A 24,000-nucleotide genomic window follows, 5' to 3' on the forward strand; every position below is an offset into this window, starting at 1 on the left:
AGTTGAACTTTGGGGTATCGGGACTGAAAAACTTTAGGAACCAGTGCCCTAGAAAGTGTTTACGTTAGAATGATCAGAACATATCTTGGAAGACGTAAGTCTTGTCATCGTTCGCAAGGCGCTATTTACAATCGCAAGATCGATGCGGATAGGAATAGATCCTTTCTTCATGAACTTTTGACAAACTGAAATTCTTGAAAGAGTAGGCATACTCACTTATCACAAATATTTGATTGCTGAAACAAAATACATTGACAGGCCTAGCCCAAGCAAATTCAATTCCAGATCGTTCTCTCTGTCGTTGTCCGAAAGAGATCCACCGTCTAGCTCCAGGAACTCCAAGCAACCCACCCATTAACACATTCACAATTCTTTTGCATGTATATATATATATATATATATATATATATATATATGGTGTGTGTGTGTATCGTATGATGGCAAAAACGATCACAGTTAAGGGATGGAGTCAGCCCATTGACGTTTCGGCTGGACAACATTTTCTGAGGCTGGTAAAGGTATCAAACCGAAAGGCAGAAATTAGATTCCAGCACTCACCTGGGCTCATTCTTGCCACTAAACGAATTCCATTTGTCTGAATGAAGTTCTCACACGTACACATGCACACACACACACACACACACACACACACACACACACACACACACACACACACACACACACACACACACACACATACACACATGCACACACACACACAAACACACACACACACACACACACACGGCTTGATGGCGAAGTGGTAGCGATCGCAACTGCTGTCACAGCGGTCTGGGTTCGAATCCCGCCCCTAGATTACATAATTTCAGTATCGCTGCGCTACGAGTCGTTACTCCAACTCTCGTGGGCGGGGAGTTGGGGGGGGAGGGGTGCGCGTGTAAGGTCATACTATTACCCATAGATCGGTCATACGATCTGAGCTGTTGTCCGGGAAGTTAACGGCTGTCGATCGCGAGTCCAGCACGTGATCCAAGACCATGGTGAATACACACAAACACGTGATCCAAGACCATGAATCACATAGACATACACACGCGGGCGCGCACACACACACATACGTACACACACAGATACATACACATACACATTCACACGCATATAAACACAGGCCCATACCTTCTATTGTACACTTATTAAACAACATCTAATTCAAACATCATATTAACACTAAGACGCATCTATCATGTTTTATATATTTGTATAGTGCACAATCACTTCAGCATCATAATATGTATAGGTAATCATTTATTTTGTACATCTATGTTAATCCCTCTTACCTTAATATGTGTATTTTCAGCCTTCGGCTGCCATGTTTTTAATAAACAGTTTATTATTATTATTATTATTATTATTATTATTGTTATTATTATTATTATTATTATTATTATTATTATTATTATTATTATTATTATTATTATTATTATTATTATTATTATTATTATTATTATTATTATTATTATTATCATTATTATTATTATTACACACACGCGCACACACACACACACACACACACACACACACACACACACACACACACACACACACACACACACACACACACACACACACACACACACACACACACACACACACACACACACACACACACACAGGCATATACACAACACAGATTCACATACATGCACAAGCACACACAGACACACACGTTTAAAAAAGAAGAAAAAAATGGACGAAGAGCATCCCAGTTCGAAGTCATGTGGAGCAGTAGGAGAGATGAGGTCCTCACAGATCAAATACCGATGGGAAAGTATCAGATAGGAGATAGTTCGAGAGCTTCTCTCCGGAAGGAGTATAATGATTGCCTGTCGCAATAGATAATTGTACAGAAAAAGGGTGAAACTTTAAACAAAGAATGGTGCAGTATGCTGTAAGAATGAAAATCATTCAGTTATCGAATTCAGAAAAGCAGTGGCCGTGAAATTGGTGATAGGAAAAGGTATACGAGTATAGTCTATTGCTGCGGACAGGGAATTGTTAGTAAGAGCTTTCTGAGCGTTTATAAGATGAGTCATCCTAAACGTGAGATCCACACTCCAAATTAGGGAGTGCAAAACACCTAACTCTAAGCTTGGTTCGTAATGATTGAGATTTGGGTTTACTTATGAAAGATAAACCGGGAATTTGCAGTGGCAGAAGGAAAAGTTGTGTCCCATCGAAAAGGTGAGAGTTCTATCGACGATTGTGCGGAGAGGAATGATGGAGTCTTGGTGATATTGAAAGGCATTAGGTTTTCCTTGTCCTATCCATGTACGATAGGTCTGAAATCAGATGTGGAGCTCAGTCTGAGAAGGACGTTTGGAGAATAACACAAGAAAATGTAGTGTCATCAGTATGAGAGTATGGAGCGGAAGATAAGTGGTCAAATAACGTATTCATAAACAGAAGAAAAAGAGTAGGAGATTGAACAGAACCTTGTGGGACACCAGAGGTTAGAGGCATGGGGGAAGAACAGTGACCGTCAATAACAGCAGTTATGGAATGGCCAAGAAGGAAGAGAGTAGTTTTGAAACAAGAATTGGTTCCAGACTCTATCACCATCACATTACAGAAACCATACTGACGGTCAGAAAGAATTTATTGAACTGAAAAGTATTACATGATCGTCTGGTTAAGGATACCCCCGTAAAATCTAGAAAAGAAGGAAATTAAAAGCTATGTGACTGTTGATAGCAGACTAAAAGCTGTTATTCTTCTTAGGGTACGAGCATATTAACAGAGACGGGACAGTTTGCTTAGGCATAGGATCAGCACGGAAGTATTTTTTTTTTTCTTTTTTTTCTAGAAAGATAAGGCTCCATGCGGACCATAAACCTTCTTAGTGTCCAGGACGGTTAGTAGCAAGAGACCACTTACGTCTTGGAGTTTGGTCGCTGGCCTCCCCCAAGGATAAATGTTTTCTTCTTGCGTGCTTGTGTGTGTGTGTGTGTGTGTGTGTGTGTGTGTGTGTGTGTGTGTGTGTGTGTGTGTGTGTGTGTGTGTGTGTGTGTGTGTGTGTGTGTGTGTGTGTGTGTGTGTGTGTGTGTGCGTGCGTGCGTGCGTGCGTGCGTGCGTGTGTGTGTGTGTGTGTGTGTGTGTGTGTGTGTGTGTGTGTTGACACTATTCATTTTAATTACACATTTTATATTAATTATTTACAAATAATTCCAGCTTTAAACCATAGCTCATCCCAAGTAGAAATAATTTCAGTCTTTGAATTGTTCTTTTTGTGTCTTCTTAAATCAAATGAAAGCATTTTCAATAGCCCTAGGACATGATACCCAAGTATTCTATTAACTGTAATTTTGTTGGAGCGTGGTTCGAATCTTTGTAGATAGTTCAAATGGGTTCAGTATATATTATACTTAGGTTTACCGGATTTTTTTTATAAGTGGAAAGGCATATATTCTATATGATTCTTGCTTTTATTGGTAATCACTTGAAGGATATTTTAGAAGTTATCCTGTCGTATTGATTTTTTTTTAACCCATTCAACTCCGATGACAAGATGTCTTGTCATTTGGTCAAATAAAACAAAAAATCATAAAACACCAAAATGTTTGATCAAACACCAGAAAAATATGACGTCAATCCTCGCTTCGCTCGCAGCGAAGCGAGGATTGACGTCATATTTTTCTGGTGTTTGATCAAACATTTTGGTGTTTTATGATTTTTTGTTTTATTTGACCAAATGACAAGACATCTTGTCATCGGAGTTGAATGGGTTAATAAATCTAGCAGTTTTATTTAAGCTTCAGTCTATTTTATATATCATTTGGTAAGGTGGTGGCGTAATCGGAATCGTGTTGGTCTCACATTCCCTTAGTTGTGGATTCGAGTCCCTTCTCTCCACTTCCCGACAGTGACTGTGCCTTACCTGCCTCAACAATCCAAATGAATAAAGGAGCATAGGTAATGGCTCGCCGCAGTTACGTGCCTCCTAGCGTAGGCTCCTCTTTTGTTACATTTTTATATGAACATTTTCTTATAAATACACCCTTTCTTTGATGGTAATTACACAGTTTTACTGTATTCAATATGTGTTTCTTCACATTCAAATTAAGATAATTTATTATCCCTAAGTTTCTCATTGATGATACTAGGGGCTCGCTGTGAGCATCCATTTGTAGTAGTGGAACTCAACGACCAGAACCAAGGTTGTTTCGTAAGGCGCAAGGTCTAAACATACAGGTCAGACCGTTGGAATTCTTCTGCGCCGCTTCTGACGACACGTGGCTGAGACCATTTTCTCTGTGTGATACACTGTATAAAACTGTGAAACGCCAAGCAAGACAGGAACTATAATATTTTATATGTTATATATATATATATATATATATATATATATATATATTTATATATTCATATATATAGACAGGAACTATAATATTTTATATATATTTTTATATATATTTTATATAATATTTGTCAGAATATAACTAATTGCGTGGAGCAGTGCGAGCGAAGGCAACGTCATTTTTGAACGACGGACCAGCTTCAACTGACAGCTATATGACCCGCTAACCCCACTTTGAGCAGCCAGGTGACGTTCACGGGCCCGCTGCGCCAACTCCCTCGAAATTCGGTCGGAAGTGGTTAGACCTTATATTCTTAGATCTTGGTAAGGCGCCTTCCTCTCCCTGGACAAGGGAGCTCGTGACGTAAAACCGAATCATCAGTTTCACTGATGCCACTCGATTCATTTCAGTTGTACATTTTATTCTTTGGAATTGGCCAGGCTGCCCCAAATAATATACACTCATTTTTTTCATCTTTTATCTTTTGTTTCTTATCATTCATCCAATTCATTATAAGTAATCATAATTTCTATTTTTGTAATTCATCATTGATAGTGGAAACTGATATGTTAAACTATTATCTGCATACAGTTTAAAGTAGAAATTGTGTTGTTTGAGTGTTCAATGTGATTTTATTATACACATGTTGTTTTGTTAATTTTTTAACTTGGTATTCATTGTTACTACTTATTTGGGAAAGTTGGACTTTGACGGCGAGAGAATCTCACACAGAACTTGTAATTTCGCGACGTTTCGTCACAAAGAACTCAAAGAATAGCAGAATGATATAGGGGTCATATGCAATTTTGATCAGGCGAGTCTATTCCATTGTGATATGCCCCAGCGTGGTCTCCCTTCCCTTTCTCTCTCTCTCTCTCTTGGTCGACTATTGTGTGTGGTCTGTCCCAGTGTTGCATGTTCCAGTGCGGTCTGTCCTCTGATGGTCCAATCTTATTCAGTCATCTGTTTGTCCTGCCACGTGTCAATTGCCACTGCTGGCTTGATCCAGGTATATCTGCCCATATTTCTGTTGAGTTGGGTGATGATATATGCAGCCTTTATTACCTTTTTGTCACTTTTTCTCAGATCCTTTTGTAAATATTTGCACCGATCCATTGTGGGAGGTGTTCAGTTTCATCTTCGTGTCCCACCAAAACGCTGGTAATCCTGTGGTGGTGAAGGCCAGCTTTGTTTTCACTCAATCTTATATTTGGTCTTCTTATTTATTTATTTTTCTACTCTCCATAGTAATTATTCTTGTGGTAGGACAACAAAACAAATTTTGAGACGTGATTAGACAACAGACAACACAACGAAATTGTAACATCGGAGGGAAGATACCATTGGAGCAGGCCATATTGTCAAAGGACCCACACAACAGTGATGCACCGGCCACACCGGCACTAACCATATTGGAACAGTGTACAGTAGGATAGAATCAGATCAGGGTTGTGTAAGATCCCCATATCACCCTTATGTATATTCCTTCGAGAAAGTCCTTTGAAACAAAACGTCAGGAGTTCAAAAGCTAACATCTCTGTCTGAGTTTCCTGTGCCATTAAAGTTATGCTCCCTTGTGGCATTTCTTTGTTTAGTTTTTTCTGTTTCTATTTTTTTTTTTTGTAAACTTGTTGTTACAGTTACTTGTTAGCTATCTCCCCAGCCATCTTACATATTTCCACTAATGAGATATAAATTTCAGATATAATAAAATAATATGACCCAGTATGACAAATATTCTTTTGTCTACTCGTTACTAAATAATTCATGGCTGTGTATAGGGTTTTATATATATATATATATGTATATATATATGTATATATATATATAATATATATATATACATATATATGTATATATATATGTATATATATATATATATATATACATATGTATACATATATATATATGGACAGAAGGACGACAGAATGAGTGGAAGGGTGGTGAGATAAACACCGAGTAATGTTGGAGTGTAAATTTACTGACGTTTCGTCCTTAACAGGACTTCTTCAGAGTATGAGTACATAAGCATAAAATCAACATATATATACACGCGTTCATGTCCGCGTTTCTGCAAACCCACGCCACTCGAGTCCGCTTGTTTCCTCATCTCCCGGCGGATGAGTCGTCCGGACATTTGAGACAGTTTGATGAATCCGTCCCTGTGATTAAGGCAAGGCTGAGATGCTATATATGCTGCCTCAACTAGTTTCCTCTTTCTCTTTTCTAACCCCTGTTGTAAAATATCTACCCCGCTCCAGTTGGAAAGGTGTCCAAGTTGGTCCACATGAACCACCAATGCGTTGGAAGTGCGATGGGCTTTTAGGTCGTTCTTGTGTTCGTATGTTCGCTTACGTAGACCTCTCCCAGTTTCTCCAAAGTAGCTCAGTTCACAGCTGCTACATGGTATTTTGTATACCACGCTATTAGTGATGTTGTCTTTTCTCTCCTTACCTCTCACTATTTCGCCAATTTTCATGCTGGACGAGCTGGCAATCTTCAATCCTGTGTTGCGTAGTAGGTGTCCTAATTCTTCCGTGTGTTTGGAACTGGGAACCACAATGAAGTCACCTTCCTTATCTTCCTTAACCTCATCCTTTTTATCCAATGTTCTGAGTGCTATTTTTCTCAAGCTGTGTAACAATCCTTCCGGGTACCTGAGATCTGTGAAGACTTTAAAAATATATTTGACCTCTCTATCAATATACTCCTCACTGCATATCCGGAATGCCCTAAGAAAAAATCCAATTATTACTCCTCTCTTGGTTCTCTCGCTGTGTGCCGAGAAGTAGTGAATAAGGTCATTTTTGTTAGTTGTCTTTCTGTGGACCGAAAAACTCACCGTGCCATTGTCCTTTCTCCAGATTAGTACGTCTAAGAAAGGTAGCTTTTTGTCCACCTCGTGTTCCACTGTGAACTGAATGTCCGAGTCCACTGAGTTCAGCCTATTGAGTAATTTAGAGAAATTGGTATTCTCTGGAGCAATGACTAGAATGTCATCTACATACCTACATATTCGTTATACATGGAAGTCTTAGAAAGAGATCATTACATGAAGATAATCGGGAGAGGGACACATTGGTTTAGGTATGTAGATGACATTCTAGTCATTGCTCCAGAGAATACCAATTTCTCTAAATTACTCAATAGGCTGAACTCAGTGGACTCGGACATCTTTTTTTAATAATAAGCCAAGAATATTCCCAGAGAGTAAGGTGGATCTCTCCCAGTGCCATATTGGCTCAAGTGTCACTGGGAGAGATCCACCTTAACCTTCTGAGTATTTATACTTGTTTCTTTTATGTATCTATACCTTGAAAATGTCTGAATAGACGAAAGCGCTCGGTCTCATCTCTTTCATTTTCCCAGTGGTTTGTCTGCATACTAGTATCACGCGTTCAAGTGATTTCTTCTGCATGTATATATATATATATATATATATATATATATATATATATATATATATATGGATGAAAATAAAATTCACTATTTTCTATTGGTCGATATTATTCCCGCTTAAAAGAAAAAATTCCTTTTTTTTTGTAGATTCCGTAGGTGAATTATTTAACAATTAGTCTTTCTAATGGCGTACTAATATTAGATGGACAATAATATATATCTAAACTTATGTATCATTTATGTAGCTAGTGCAAGCTATTTGGGGGAATATTCTTGGCTTATTATTAAAAAAAGAGTTAAAACATATTAACTGTCAGTTATATTAGATCTAAAGTTTAAAATGGGTTGGTACTCTGAAGAGCAGAAAGAGGCAAACCTCTCTCTCTCTCTCTCTCTCTCTCTCTCTCTCTCTCTCTCTCTCTCTCTCTCTCTCTCTCTCTCTCTCTCTCTCTCTCTCTACCTCTCTCTTAACGGTCTAACCTAAAACCCTCTATCATAATTTCACCTTACTTTATGGTCAGAGAAACTACAGCTGTAAGCACGGATCCTGACACAGATCTTTGAGGGAATAAACCAAGGCCAGGTGTAGGGTAATCTGAACCAAGGCGAAAAAAAAAATTAGCTTTATGGGAAGCCTTTCTCAGCGATCAACAGATGTAACTGCTCTTGTTCATTTTTTTTTTTTTTTTTTTTTTTAAGGGATGTATCAGCATACTGGAAGGAGCTATTTCGAACTTTAGGCAAAAAGAAAGAAAAAAAAATCTGCTCCATCATTCCAGGACAAGATTCACCCGCCTGGACAGATGTGGCTCTACAAGGATTTCGGGTTTATGTTTATGAAATGTACTACCACCAACAATAACGTGTATTCATATAGCGCCAGTATCATGCGCACTCTATGATATGAAAGCTCAAAACCAAAAACCAGAGCGCTACAAGAAAACGCTACAAACGCTTTCTTGTTGCACAGTAAGCTACAGAAAGGAGAACGCACAATGCTGAGGCACATGGAACTACTACAAAACAGAACCTACTACATGGAAGAGTATGAAAAACAAAAATACGTGGATTCACCTGTTGAAATGTACCTGTACTTGCTGCGTTGTCAAGTACTTGGATTTTGATTAAGTACTAGACATATTTTCTATACTTGTACTTTTCTTCAGTACTTGTACTTGTCCACATGTACCTGGGCCATGCCTGCTCAATGGTGTCCTCATTATATCTTCGAGCATCAAACCTGTTTTAATTTCCACTTGAATTTCTGCCTTGTTGTCCATTTCTTCTTGAAGACTAGTTTATTTCTCTTAGCTTTGAAATCGAATTTATTTGTGTAACCTATCATTCTGTGGTTACTACCTCTATTTACTCTGATATGAAATCTGAATCGTTCTTAATTGGTGCATATGGACTTCTTCAAGTCTACTTAAGACCTACCCTAGTAGCCACATGAGGTAAAATTGGCCACTGTCTTTGTTACATACCTAATTAGGACAGATAGACAGGGAAAAAAAAACACCAACTACTATGTGTTTTGTATAATTCCTTCCTTTATTTTCTTGAACATGATTAGATATGTAACAATGACAATAGCCAGTTTTATTCCATGTGGCTACTTTTGCCCCTTCCTACGGTACAAACTTTTGGGAGAAGAGTTATTTTCATTTAGTTCTAACAAACATCTCGTCAATGTTATTTTTCTCATCCGCTCCAAACTTCCCAACACATGATTCCATGTTCTTCCCCACTTCAGCACTGAAGTCATCGACAACCATTAAATATTTAGTTTTTTTCTTGGTCCGTCACCTGACTTGCATCATCATAGAAGGATTCAATTTTGTTGTCTCAACTATGTGAAGTTGATGCAAAGATCTAAGTTATTTATAATGTCTACATAGGCAAATCGCACTCCAAGCCACCCTGTCTGATCCACTGCTGAATTTCGCTACTTTACCAACAATTCCTCGATTAATCAAGACTCCAATTCCACTACCTTTCTTTACTACTAAAGTAGAACAGATGGAGACTGTCTTGTAGCTGTATAAACGTTTCCTCCGGACCTCACGTTGTCCCACGATATTCTTCCTGTTGTTTTTCCATTTCTTCCTTATGAATCTTCAGTTAGTGGTCTTCTGCGAGGGTATACACGTGCATTTAGATCTTCGTCTCATTTAGGTTTTTCAACGTCTAAAACATGTATCTCCTTTGACAGTGCTCACATTCGATGGCACATTGTCCGTATGCACATGAGGCAATATACAGTAGTTGGACATTTAGTTGACTATGAATGAACAGTACACTAGTGATATCATTGGTTCTACCTCTCATCTTTGGTTAGGAGGTTGTGCCACATAGTTTCTGGTGAGATACATCTTTGGTGCCACCATATTCATCATATTCAGTGAATCTATCTATCGATCTACATACCGATAGGCTTCTTCCCTCTTATAAGGAAGGTAGACAGCCAAGGCATGATGTATTCATGCCCACCCATCCCACTTCCTTGTACCACCCATTTCCCTTTCATCTTAGTTCCTTACGGATGCAAGGTCGTCTCTGTCTGCTACCCACTGCCCGGGTCAGAAGCAGTGAAACAACATAGAGCAGATCCACAGCAGGGCCAGCTGCTTCATTTACATGGCGACCCATCCTCGTCCCCTCATGCAAAAATAGAGAAGACGAGGAGGAATGGCCACATCATTTGATATTCCATTCACGGCCATTCTCCCCTTACACTTTCCTTCGACTTCCCCTTTCCATTTTCAACAGATATCTCCCCTTTACTCAAAGCCCATTTTCAGTGGAAACTGATCTGTTTATAGAAACCTAATGGTCCACACCGTCATTATGCCGGTGTCCCCATATAACTAAGAAGAATTTCCCTGTCCGCCATCAGGGACGCGCCAGTTTACAGTGAATTCTGCGACAGTGAGTGCGTGCAAGTAAATCTTTGTCACATCTTTCGTAGAAGATCTGTTCGATACGGATGACCCAGAACAGATTTTCATCCAATCGACATAGCTCTTGCAGCCTACCCACCAACATCAAGGTGTCAACTCCGCAACCGGAAATCGAGCCCAGGCGCTGAAAATTAAAGTTGATGTTTCTACCACTCCGGGAGCGAGGGTCTAGAAGGGTGAAATGTCCCTTATTCTCCACAATAGCCAGTAGTTAGGGTTTTATATCCTACCCCTTCTGGAACCAAGATAGATTGGAACAAGTCCTGCGCGTATCTTGGAATGTGATTACTCGAATTCAACCCTTGTTATCGCAATTCGAAGTCGGGACTCCGGACACAGAAGGTCCATAAAAAGAAAAAGCCCCCCCCCCCTCCCAACTCGTTCCTGTTCAGGGATTCAAACACGTCCGAAACTAAAACCCGAGAGGCATTGATATTTTTTCTCCTAATATCACTCCTGGACCAGTGATAAATATTAACAAACCCCGTGGGTTTACTGCATGAATGTTATGAATGATTTATTAACTGTCGTTATTGCATGCACTTCGTGAAAAGTGACTGACTCGCACAACTCGACTGACCTTGTCAGCTTTTTCCCATTACGTCTGCCAGTCGTTTTGACCTGATGTCCAAGGGTTTCCTCTAAGCCAAATAAAACTGGATTTAGCCAGGAGAACACTGAAGTGGCCTCTAGGCTTTAGTGGGTCAATATCGAGATAAATGTAACACTTAGAGGCCCAGAGGTTCCTTGAACCTGTAAAGTGTTAGTGTTTGTCAGGACAAAATATTTGAAATGGCTTCTAATTGTAAACATACATGTTCACAGGGGCACGGCCGATGTCTTTTTGTCGGGGTTGGCTCAGTATTTTTCCTGGTTCCTTTACGACGTCGGTCTCCTCTTGTTTCCTGCAGATTCTCGTGATTCTAGTTTTGTCTTCAAGCCACTATTTCTTGTTACTACCGTCCGGATGTCCCGTCATTTATCTATGGAGATAGACGCAGCCCGCTTCACAGACTGTGAGAAAACCCATACGTTTGTGTATATATATATATATGTGTGTGTGTGTATGTGTGTGTGTGTGTGTGTGTGTGTGTGTGTGTGTGTGTGTGTGTGTGTGTGTGTGTGTGTGTGTGTGTGTGTGTGTGTGTGTGTGTGTGTGTGTGTTTGTGTGTGAGTGAATGGTCATCCTGTTCCCCATAAAAGAATTGAGCGTTAGGCATAGCCTCGAATGTTTCTCTATTATGATTTTTCGGAAGAATACAATTTCTTCACGTCTGATGAAACACTAAATACGTTCAATGATACTATTCCCACTGTGATATCTAGAAAGAAAACCTGCTTTTGCTGCGGAAGCCCTACATACATTTGTTGGCACTTGTTTACAGTCGCTGACGAAACGAAACAGTGGCATCTAAGCGCTGAACGGCGTCAGTAGGATTTAAATGACCAGGCAATTCAGAGTTCTCTAAACAGCTTTAGGGAAATCCATAGTGCTCACACCAGCTGTGCCGTGTGTGGTTGCACTTCGCAGAGCTGCTTCGCACTTCACGTTAGGAAAGAAGAAAAAAAAAGTCAAACTAAACATGACAGTGTAGACGAGAAGGCCGTGCGTCAGAAACTACGTATTTGTAACCGTAGATTTCAATCGTGGCAATGTAGTAAGGTTAGGAAATTTAAAGTGTTAAAATCATAAACAAAAATTTCTCCTCTTTGGAATAGGTGCCGCCCTGTATAGAATAAGCTCATTAAAAGATCGAATAGAACCTATGAAGTACAGGACAAGAGTGTGATAGGAAGATTTTCCAACTGTAAAAAGAAAAAAACCACATAAGGTTAGGATTCAAGTATGTACTGTATGTAACATACAGAATACTTAAAAAAATATATGTTGAGAGTGAAATCCTTAATAAGAAGCTTAAAATATCTTAGTCAAGCAATACAGTCTCACATGACCTTCAAACTAGAGCTGTATCGATCAGGGGCGAGATGAAGGTAAGAGGGGAGGAGGAGGATGGGGAGGGAGGGGGTGGGGAGTTAGAGGAGGAAGAGGGGATGGAGGAGGTAAGGGAGAGAAGGTGAAGCGGGCGAGTTGGAAAGCGTGGAGGTGGTAGTGGTGAATGAAAAGACGGATGGTGAATTGAAAACTAAAGCCAAAATAGAGGTAAGAGAGGGAGAGAGTTGGCGAGTCGAGGATATAGAATTTTGTTTTAAGGCAGGGAACAGGTCATGTCGAGGTTTTGATAACGACGGACGTGTTAAGGTTGTGGGGGGAGGAGGAGGAGGAAGAGACGACTTGCAGTGTGGGGCAGAGTAGGCAACACGAGGCGGGAGACGAGAGTTACAGGCGGGCAAGGAAACAAGAAAATACTAGGTCAACATACATACGTGTGTTTGTGTTTGTGTGTCTGTGTGTGTGTAGCTAATTGTTATATATATGCTACATATATGTATAATTGTTATATATATATGTCTGTGCCTCCGTGTATATGTTTGTATTTGTATTTATGATGTTTGTAACTGACAGTAATCTGATAAGAGAGTGAAAAACTACACCAGAAGTAGCGGAGGGGAGATAATTCAAGAATAAACGCATTAAAGGGGAGAGGAGAAAAGAAAGCGGGAACCGTTGGAAATTCCGCTCCAACTACAGTGGGACAAACGTAGTTGTAGCCAGTGGGGGTTGACAGTGGCAGTCGTGGGTGCTGAGCAGTCATGTAGGGGGGTTGGTGACAGAGTAATATTAGGCGGTGGTGTTGGCAAGGGGTGCTACAGACGACAAAGGGCCTGCCGGAAAGGGGAAATACCCTCAATGGATAGGACTGACATGACTTCTGAGTTTTGCCTTACGGTGTTGGGACACACCACGTTTACTGTGTCAAGAAATGAAGGAGAGTTGTTTCTTATGTCCATTTATGTTAACGCGACAGAGATGTATGAATGAACGCTTATTGTATTTGTGGTTGGAGTTTTAATCTCGGAGAATGACGCACTCAACAGAGAAGAAATAGGAAATTGCAAAATGCAAATTTAATGAGATTTGAAAAGTATGCTCCTAAGTAAATGATAATAATAATAATAATAATAGTAATAATAATAATAATAATAATAATAATAATAATAATAATAATAATAATAATAATAATAATAATAATAATAATAATAATAATAATAATAATAATAATAATAATATTAATAATGATAACAATAATAATAATAATGATAATAGTAATAGTAATAATAGTAATATTAATAATAATAATAATAATGATAATAGTGATAGTAGTAGTGATTATAGTACCGAAACAGCCATTTCAGGACCAATCGGTCTGTTGCTGTTCGTTTGTCGATGTAAATCCGTATAAGTAGTGATTGTGAAAAAAAAAAAATCAAGAGTAGGTTTATTGTTTTGGCACCGACGACGGTGATCTTAATTTTGATACTGTCACTAAACGAAGCGGGATAATAATAGTAGAAATTATCGTGGTTGTGATTTTCATGTTTGTGTGACGATAGTGTTAGTGAATACAACTATTTTAGTGGTGTTGATTGTAACAATGGGGTGGTATTTGTGGTGGTAGTGATGTTGGTGTAATTAATTATGGTAATGGTATTTGCAACAGTGATGATAATTATTACAATGATACAGTTATAATGATGGTATTGCTGTATTTCTGTGAAGACTTGTAAGATGATGGAGTTGGTTGTGATGGCAGTGGTGGTGTTGGTGATATGATGATTACCGTGGTGATAGGCCTAGTGAATGAATGGTGATGATATACGTGATTGCGGTACTCAGAATGGTGTGGTTGTGGTAATAGGTCATAAAGGGGATGGTGCGCGACATTGCAGTAAACTGGTACTAACCGTTATGACGGCGCCGAGCACAATGGGAAGAGGAAGAATGAAGCACAGGGGATCAGAAAAAAAAAAATATCCGTAACACTGAATAAAGAAGCATGAAAAAATGGAAATCGCTTTCGAAGAAAAGGAACTTGGACGTACTGGAAAATGGCCTTCGCAGACCAACAAAAGTCTGAAATCACGGGAAGTAATACTCAAGAATGGAGGAACGAGTTTAATGAAAAAAACACTATTTTGACATTGCGAACAGCAGTATCGGAATAGTACGTGCAAAAAATATGGTGGCGTCTGGAAAGTGTTACACTGTGATGGAGAACACGTAAATGCATGACTAGTGTAGATGTGAAGATATCATCGGAGAAAGAAAGTAGAAGATTTTTAACCCATTCAACTCCGATGACAAGATGTCTTGTCATTTGGTCAAATAAAACAAAAAATCATAAAACACCAAAATGTTTGATCAAACACCAGAAAAATATGACGTCAATCCTCGCTTCGCTCGCAGCGAAGCGAGGACTGACGTCATATTTTTCTGGTGTTTGATCAAACATTTTGGTGTTTTATGATTTTTTGTTTTATTTGACCAAATGACAAGACATCTTGTCATCGGAGTTGAATGGGTTAAGACAGTGTTAAACTAAATTGTGATGACACCTAAATGCATGACTGCTGAGAAACAAAGTTGATTTTTAAAGACAGTGTTAAAAAATGGGAAGAAGTTAAAAGTTAGGGAAGTGGGATGGACTCAAGGGGACGGAGGGTTGGCTGCGAACGACAAGATGAGGAGCTTGACTGTTTCCGAAACCGTTTCTCTTGTCCTGTGTGTTCGGACTGCCGAGGCAATCACCGAACCCGTTAGACTCGAACCCGGGTTCACGTGGTTCGAAAAGCGACGCTCCATGATCGCGGCACACGAAGGAGAGGAGACAGTGGCACAATTACGTAGACACGCAGTGAGTTCTTGGATGCAGGAGTGGATTAATCCGTGTGATTTGTAGAAATAAAAGAGCCCAGCAAAGATTCTGTCATACAACCTAATTGTGTGTTCATTAGAAAGGACAGTGCCTCGGAATTAGGAGTGTTAATCTATTAAAGAGAAAGTAATTATAGACCAGTGTCACTGACGAACATGATAGCTAAGTTGTGCAAGAGAAATGTGGAAAAAAGATGGATTTGATATATTGAAAAGATGAATGTTTTGGCAGATAATCTACTCGGTTTCAGAAGTGGAAAATCATGTGTATCGAACCTGTCAACCTTTTACTCAAGCACGGTTGATATACTACAAAAAAGAAAGAAAAGAAAATTAGAGGCGGGTGGTTTATGTGTATCTAGATTTGGAGAAATCCCTTGATGAGAGACTCTGCAAATGACTGATATGGAAACTGAAGCAAAAATATAAGAGTGAAGGGGGCCTGTAAGAGACCATAAGGCCTACACTAAGCAGTTCTATGTCCATTATCACCTATCATTCCTATCCATAAATTTATCTAACGGCCTCTTAAAACAACCAATAGTTTCAGCGTTCACTACATAGTTACTAAGTCTATTCCTTTCGTTAACCTCTCTATTGGTAAACCAGTTCTTGCCTATTTCCTTCTTGAATCTAAATTTGTCCAATTTAAACCCATTACTTCAAGTTCTTCTCTGTCGTCTTAATATGATGACCTTGTCTGCATTACCTTTGTTAAAGCTCTTGACCCATTTGAATACGTCTATTAGATCATCCTGCACTGTACGTCTATCCAGAGAGTGTGAGTAAAGGTGCCTAAGCCTGTCTACGTAAGGTAAATTTCTGAGCCGATGTACTGATTCTAGTGAATTTATATCCATTCTATAGGACGGCGACCAAAACTGTACCGCATAGTCATGGATGGGTCTAACTATCGCCAGATAGAGTGTGATAACTATATACTTTTGTTTGTAACCGTTTTAGCAATAGATCCTAACACCCTGTTAGCTCTATTCCTGGCGCTAATGCACTGTTTCCTGGATTTAAGTTCAGGACTCACTAGCACACCCAAGTACTCCTTACATTCTGTTTTCCCTAAAAATGTTATCTAAGCTATACATGATTTTTTTTTAAGAGAGAGGGGGGGGAGGGAGTAAACCTACGCTTAACACACTGCACTCTCAGATATTGAAGTCCAACCAAACAATTTAAGATTTCCTGCAATGTTTCGGCATCTTCCCCTGATCTAATATAATGTTCTATTTTAGTGTTGTCCGCAAACTTACTAACATCACTAAGAATCTCATTATCCAAGTAGTTTGTTTATATATATATATATATATATATATATATATATATATATAATATATATATATATATATATATATATATATATACATATAGGGTGCTCCAGAAAAAATGCCACAAATTTGATCTCAGTTTATTTAAGAACGGACAGAGATGCAAGAGCAAACTTTAGCATTCTGAAAAGCTAACATGATGGCAATTTGTTCAGCACTCAAGCAAACTTCTTGAAGTGCACATGCTCGATGTGAGCACCACGTCGATTAAAACATGCTTTGATCCGGAGGCAGAAATTCTCCGCGACTTTGCGGCATGTCTCCGCCGTCACATTGGCTGCATAAGCTTCGACACTGCTTTAACTGGTCAAGGGTGGTTGGCTTGTTTGTATACACCTCTCCCTTAGACGCTCCCCAGAACCAAAAGTCCAAGGGATTGAGGTCAGGGCTATGAGGTGCCCACTCGTGTGTTGTGCGGAAACTGATCACGCGGGATCCGAAAAGCTCCTTCAGCAAGGCGAGAGAATCGTGAGCTGTATGGGGCTTAGCTCCATCTTGCTGAAACCACATTCTGCTCTTCTGGTGGACAGTGAACCTTTGACCAAGTTCAGTGTTGAACTTGTTGATGATTTCACAGTAACGCTCGCTGTTGACTATCACTGTCTTGCCACGCCCGTCCTGAAACCAGTACGGTCCGAGAAGACCATGTCTGGGGTTGAATGCGATCCATGCAGTCACTTTGGCGCCCTTCAGATGTTTCTCACTCATCTCCTCAGGAGGCTCCTCGCCCCAGAAAACGTTATTGTGATTGTTTACCGTCCCATTGAGGTGATAATGAGCCTCATCACTGAACCAGATGTTGTTCAACCACCCAGGTGAGCGCTCCAGCTTCTCGTCCAACCACTCACTTATTTCAATGCGCCTGGTCTTGTCCTCATCCTTCAAGACATGATAAGTGGAAATCCTGTAGGGGAAGAGCTTCAGATCATTCCTCATGGAGCGCAGCAGTGTGGTTGGTGAAAGGCTTAGCTCTTGTGCCCGTCTGCGATAGGACTTTTTGGGACTTCTCACAACTGAGTCCTTGGTTTCCCGGCGTTTCTCTGGCGTGAGGATTGGTTTTGCGCCACTTCTACCCTAAGTGCAATTGTGGAATGTTTGCTCCTTTTCGAAGTGTTTAACAATCCTCCAGATTGACTTGTTGTTCAGTGTTTTGACGCTACGGTGAAGTCCAAATTCGTTCTGGAATTTGCGACGAACCTCCACGTACGAATATGTCTCGTACCAGAATTGCACAATTCTTTGCTTCTGCTTTAAAGTGAACATTTTACAGCTGATCTGAAAAAGAAAAGCACGGTTAAAATTGCCACTAAGTAGTTAACAAGCCCTGAAAAGGAAATATTGGTAAAACAAAAATTACGATTTTCACAGCCGAAACAAGTTGTGGCATTTTTTCTGGAGCACCCGGGTATATATATATATAATATACATAATATATATACATATATATATATATATATATATATATATATATATATATATATATATATAATGAACAGCAAGGGACCCAAAACCGAACCCTGGGGAACTCCGCTAATAACTTTTTTTCCGTTTGGATTTTTCACCGTTAATGGTGACCTCTGGTTTCCTGTTATTAATCCATGCTCTAATCCATTCAAAAACTTTCCCTACTATGCCATAGGCTTTCACTTCATTTAGTAGCCTCTGGTGGGGCACTCTGTCGGACGCTTTGCTAAAGTCAAGGTAAATAACATCGTAACTATCACTGTTATCTGCCGCCTTGTAGACATTAGTGTAAAGTCATAAAAGATTGGTTACATATGACTTAGTACTCTTGGTGGAGCCATGCTGTGAGCCACGAATAAAGTAGTCTCTCGATGTGAGTCCTGATTATATTAGCTATTGCCGATTCAAGCCATATACCTATAACTAACGTCACACTTATCGGCCTGTAGTTGTACATAGAAACTTTATCACCCTTTTTAAAAACGGGAACAATGTTTGTCTGCCCCCAAAGAAAATGACACGAATCCAGTGTCTGCCGGCTTATTAGATACTTCCGTTAACTGGTCGCAGATTTCAAATTTACACTCTTTTAACACTTAAAAAATCGCCTGTTCCCGGGGATTTTGTGAACTCGAATCTGTATGACTACTTCCTTGCTAATGCTGATGCTAATTAAACTACTCTCATCCCCACTAAAGATAGGGTCGCACACAGGTACCATATCTATCCTTTCTTTTGTAAATACTGTGATTAATATTTATGAAATGCCTCGCTCATTTTTTTCCTCTTCGGATTTAAGTTCTGTAAGATGAAAGAAACCCTTTGGGTTAGATCCCGCTAGTCTGACAACTTTAATTTCGTTGTTACGTTTCGCTGTGCGCATGTTCTTCTTAACTAGTTTAGCCATACCCTTATACCCATATCTAAGGTGTTATTCTCCCTCATTCATCCTAACATAAAACCCTCTTTTTATTCCAGTCTCATTTCACAACCTATCCGTCATCCATTTGGTAGTATCAGTATTCGCCTTTATCGCTTTGGGAAGTATAGATTTACGCTGGGCACACAAAATCTAAGCGGTTAGGTTATCATACATGTTATCAATCTCTCTGATCCCGTTATTATCCAGGTCCACCTCGTATGTGATTTCACTGGGAGCCCCCCATCTCCCACCGCGACACGACTCGAATCTAGACTCACGGCAGCGTTGCTGACCTCACTGTACATATCAGTTCGCTGACCCTGCCATTAACCTCCGGGCTGGGCTTGCATGTGATCTCACTGTCACTGTCTCATTGATATCTGACGCATGAGAACTTTAGTAAAGGTAAGATGTCAGGATGGAGAGAAGTAAGCAGCGGAGTCCCGCAAGGGTCAATACTGCCACCCGCAATATTCTTGATTTATGTAAATGAAATGATGCAGAGAACGGGAAGCTACGAGTGCATTTGCTTGTTTGCAAATGATACAAAGATCGTGAAATGAAAAAGATTGCAAGTTGCAATAAAATATCTAGATCGAATTACAAAGGATTACAAAGGCGGAACATGCCGACAGGAGACCTTTTGGTCCATATCTAGGTCGGATGCGAAAAAAATCATAATAATAATAAAATAAAAAATAAAAAATATAATAATGTAAATAACAAATAAAATACATAAATAAATGCATAGGTATAGTTAAATAATAAACAAACAGGTAAATAGTAAATAATAATAAATTGACATATAACTAATAATAAATGAAAATCAGACAGACAAATGATAACAAAACAAAAACAAATAATATAAAATAAATTATAATCATTACAGCATCTTGCTTAGGTGTTTATCTAAATGATTCTTAAAGCTTCTAACTGAACTACATTGCACCACCTGTGCAGAAAGTTTATTCCATTCATTAACTACACGGTTGGCAAAGTTGTTTCTACCTACTTCTAAATTGAATCTATTTCCGGACAGTTTGAGACCATTGTTTCTTGTCTGATTCTCATTCAATGTGAAAATTTTGTCACTTTTGATGTGACTGGGGCCAAATGCGGAGAATAAATTTCAGTGCCAGAACAGGAAACTACTGGAAATGGGGAAGTACAATGAGACCATAAATTAGTTATTCAATAAAATGTGAAACAATGGCAAAAATAAGGACGTGTGTGTTTGTGTGCACGTACGTGTGTGTGTGTGTGTGGTTTGTGTGAGTGTGTGTGTTTTGTGTGTGTGTGTGTGTATTTGGAGTAACAAGGTGGAATTATGGGAAGGATACACAGTTTATGTGGGGATGATATAAGTAGCAGTACACACCAGAAACCTGCTAAAGCAGACATGATTCTAAACAATGTAATCAACTGACAAACAGTAATCAACGAACAATGATCATAATACATACTGTTAATGAACTATGACAATACAAAATGTTTCATTACGAAGTAAAACAAAGGAACTCACCCAAATAACGTACTCAGTTGATGAGATATTAACAATGTGAAGTGATGGTTACGAATGAAAAATAAATCGTCAGACTCTAAACTGATTACCTATGCTGAAGTGGCGGTTCGAATCGGGATCGAAGGACCGCTTACAAAAGAATGACAAACCATCACAGTGCAAACATTATTATACAAAAATTCCAATGCATGATACACATACCGAAATAAAGAAAATGAAGCAAAGCAATACACGAAATACCATTACACAAAAATATGAAACATGAATGACGCTATATGTGTGTTGTGTGGTGAGTGTTCACCTAATTTCATTCGCATAACTGTATTTACCTAATCGTCATATACAGAATTGGAACTAGACTCATGGGGTGTCTATATTTCCATTCAATATTTTTTGCTTTAAATGAATCTATTTTTATAACTTCTTGTAGTTCGTTCTGCAAAATAACGCAACTATTTGGAAAGCTATTTACTTAACATCCTTCAAACCTAAAAAAAATCAGGTTTATGCATTAACTTCAGAGTTTAGACTATGAAATTGTGTCCTTCTATTATTATTTAAGTCAAGTAATAGATAGAAAAAAATTAAATACACCTTGGTAATAGGCTTCAATCCTAAAATAGCGAAGTAGATGGAAGATGTCTTGCATTGGAGAGTTTGGAGTAGATGAGAGAAATGACAGGGATGCAGAGAACTACAACATGAGAATAATAAACACTCTCTTCCAAAAGCGTGTAGGTCGTAAATGGACCTGGGAAAGTCCAAGTGGAATAGCAAAGAACGAAATAGACATCATATTATGAGATACGAACAAGAGCATTAACACTGTTACGGTCATAAAGTAATTATTGATAGTGACCATAGAATGGTAGATTGCATAGCAAAATCCAATTTCAGAACCGAGAGAAATCAACCATTTTGGAAAAAGTAAATAAGACTTGCAAAGGTTAAGGATAACAAGAAGGAGTTTCAATTAGAAATTAATAACAGATTTGAAGCTCTTTAAGAATTAACGAGGATACCATCGAAGGTATGAATCTGAATTTGGTGATATGATTAGGGAATCGACAGAGAAAATAAAAAATACAAAAATATAGAAAAAAGCAAATACTCCAAAGCTACAAATTACTTAACCAAAATAAGTACTGTATAGATTAAAAGCAGGAGAGAATAAATAGAGACAGTAGAATTAAATAAGCTTATCAAGAAAGAGTACAGACCAAAGAAAAGAAAGAGAAACATGGATAAAGTAGAGGAAACCATTCGGAAAGGTAAAAGTATTAAAAGGGTCGAGCGCAGACAGACCATAGGGAAGCAGCAAATTATATCTTTGGAAGATAGAAATTGAGAGATTATTGAATGTAGAGGTAGAATGTACTGTCTTCCTCAGCCCAGGTGGACAGTACTTTTGTCGACCACTGTATCTATGTGTATGTATACACATATAGTTATAGATATATGTATAATATATATATATATATATATATATATATATATATATATATATATATAAATGTGTATATATATATATATGTATATATATATATATACATATATATATATATATATATATATATATATATATATACACGCACACCCAATTTTACTAACATTGGGTGACCCTTGAAAATGGCCATATAGTTAGTCACTTGATAGATTTACTCGGTGAAAATTACCTAGTTCAGCACGTAAAAGAGCCCACAAGACATGGAAATTTACTCGATCTATTGATCACTAGCCTCGAAAGCATGATAACCGATGCAGAAGTTAGTGAAACTATTGCATATAGTGATCACAGCTTAGATGATTTTTTTTTTTTTTTTTTTTTTTTAGAATAGATACTTGTGTATCTAAAATACCCGATTTCAATAAATCTCAGTTCATAAGATTACGTCAGGAGCTTCAGCTTACAGATTGGGAGGCGAAATTAAGCGAAAGACCTGTAGATCATATGTAGGAAATATTTCAAAATACGCTTACTAAGATGATTCGTTTTACATCCCGTTTAAGGACAGACGTCCCCCAAATCAGGCTTGCCCAAAATGGCTAAATGGCTTGATAAAGAAATTGAAAAAAAGTATTGCTAAAAAGAGACAGGCTTATAAAAAATACAAGTGTTCGGGCGCATCTAATGACTATCAAAGTTATGTAATAATACAGAAATATTAAAAAAAAAGACAATAAAAACGAAAACGACCGTACGAAGTGAATATGGCTGATAAATTAAATATAATCCCAAAGAATTCTATAATTACATGAGAGATAAAAAGCTTATTAGGAATCACATTGGCCCACTGTTATCTGCTGACGATCAACTTGAATATTCAAATGAAGGAATGTGTGACATTGTAAACAAATATTTTATCTCAGTATTCGTAAACAAAACACCTCAAAGTGAGCCCTAAACTTACTACGGTAAATATAACAAAAGAAAAAATTAAAAGGTGTGTAGACAAACTCAAAGTTAATAAAACACCAGGGCCTGACGGTTGGCATCCAAGAATCTTAAAGGAAATTAAAATGAGATTGTTGTTCCGTTAGAAATTATTTTCAAGAAATCCATCATATCCGGAGATGTCCCAAGAGTATGGAAGCTGGCTAACGTTACTCCCATATTCAAAAAAGGTGACAAAAATAAACCAAATTACTACAGGCCCATAAGCTTGACTTCAATCGTAGGAAAAATTATGGAAACTATCATCAGAGATGCTATCGAACATCATTTAGAAAGTAATTTTGATAAATGATAGCATGGTTTCAGACGGAAACGTTCCTGCGTGACTAACTTACTCAAATTCTATAACACAGTCACCTCGAATTATGAAAAAAGAATACAGATTCAATATATCTAGACTTTGCAAAAAGCTTTTGATACCGTGCCCCACGAAAGACTACTTACTAAATTAGCTTCACATGTAGTAAGTGGTAGCCTTTTAAGTTGGACTAGTAATTAGTTAAACAATCGAAAACGGAGATTTATTCTGTATGACAAAACTTCTAGATGAACAAATGTTACGAGTGGAGTTCCTCAGGGTTCCATTCTTGGGCCACTTCTATTCATAGTATATATAAATTATATAGACCACGGACTGAAATCTAATGTCCCCTAATTTCCTGATGATACAAAACTGCGGAATGGCAAATGATCACTTAAAACAATTAGATATTCAAGAAGATTTAGATAAATTACAACAATGCTCTGAAAAGTGGCTAATGAAATTTAACACAATTAAATGCAAGGTT

The 24,000-nt window shown here is 38.4% G+C and overlaps 2 protein-coding genes across 4 annotated transcripts in view; one reads left to right on the plus strand and one right to left on the minus strand.

Moving 5' to 3' along the window:
- Nucleotides 1-24,000, plus strand: part of LOC143025498 (uncharacterized) — a 1,024,106-nt gene that overhangs the window by 46,865 nt on the left and 953,241 nt on the right. The gene's annotated exons all lie outside the window — the stretch shown is intronic.
- Nucleotides 17,057-19,234, minus strand: LOC143025785 (histone-lysine N-methyltransferase SETMAR-like). Its single transcript, XM_076185792.1, has 3 exons — nucleotides 19,223-19,234; nucleotides 18,047-18,124; nucleotides 17,057-17,923 (listed from the first exon to the last, which is right to left on the minus strand). The coding sequence occupies exons 1-3, from the start codon at nucleotides 19,232-19,234 to the stop codon at nucleotides 17,057-17,059; spliced, it is 957 nt and encodes a 318-aa protein (XP_076041907.1).

The sequence above is a fragment of the Oratosquilla oratoria genome, chromosome 5 (assembly GCF_046742065.1).
Source record: "Oratosquilla oratoria isolate Oo_2021 chromosome 5, ASM4674206v1, whole genome shotgun sequence".
Taxonomy (NCBI): Eukaryota; Metazoa; Arthropoda; class Malacostraca; order Stomatopoda; family Squillidae; genus Oratosquilla; species Oratosquilla oratoria.

What these genes read in the sequence shown, in the direction of transcription:
- LOC143025785 (XM_076185792.1), bottom strand. An exon ending in AGACATATTCGTACGTGGAG is followed by an intron (nt 17,924 to 18,046) that starts GTTCGTCGCAAA and finishes AATTGCACTTAG; the next exon opens with GGTAGAAGTGGCGCAAAACC.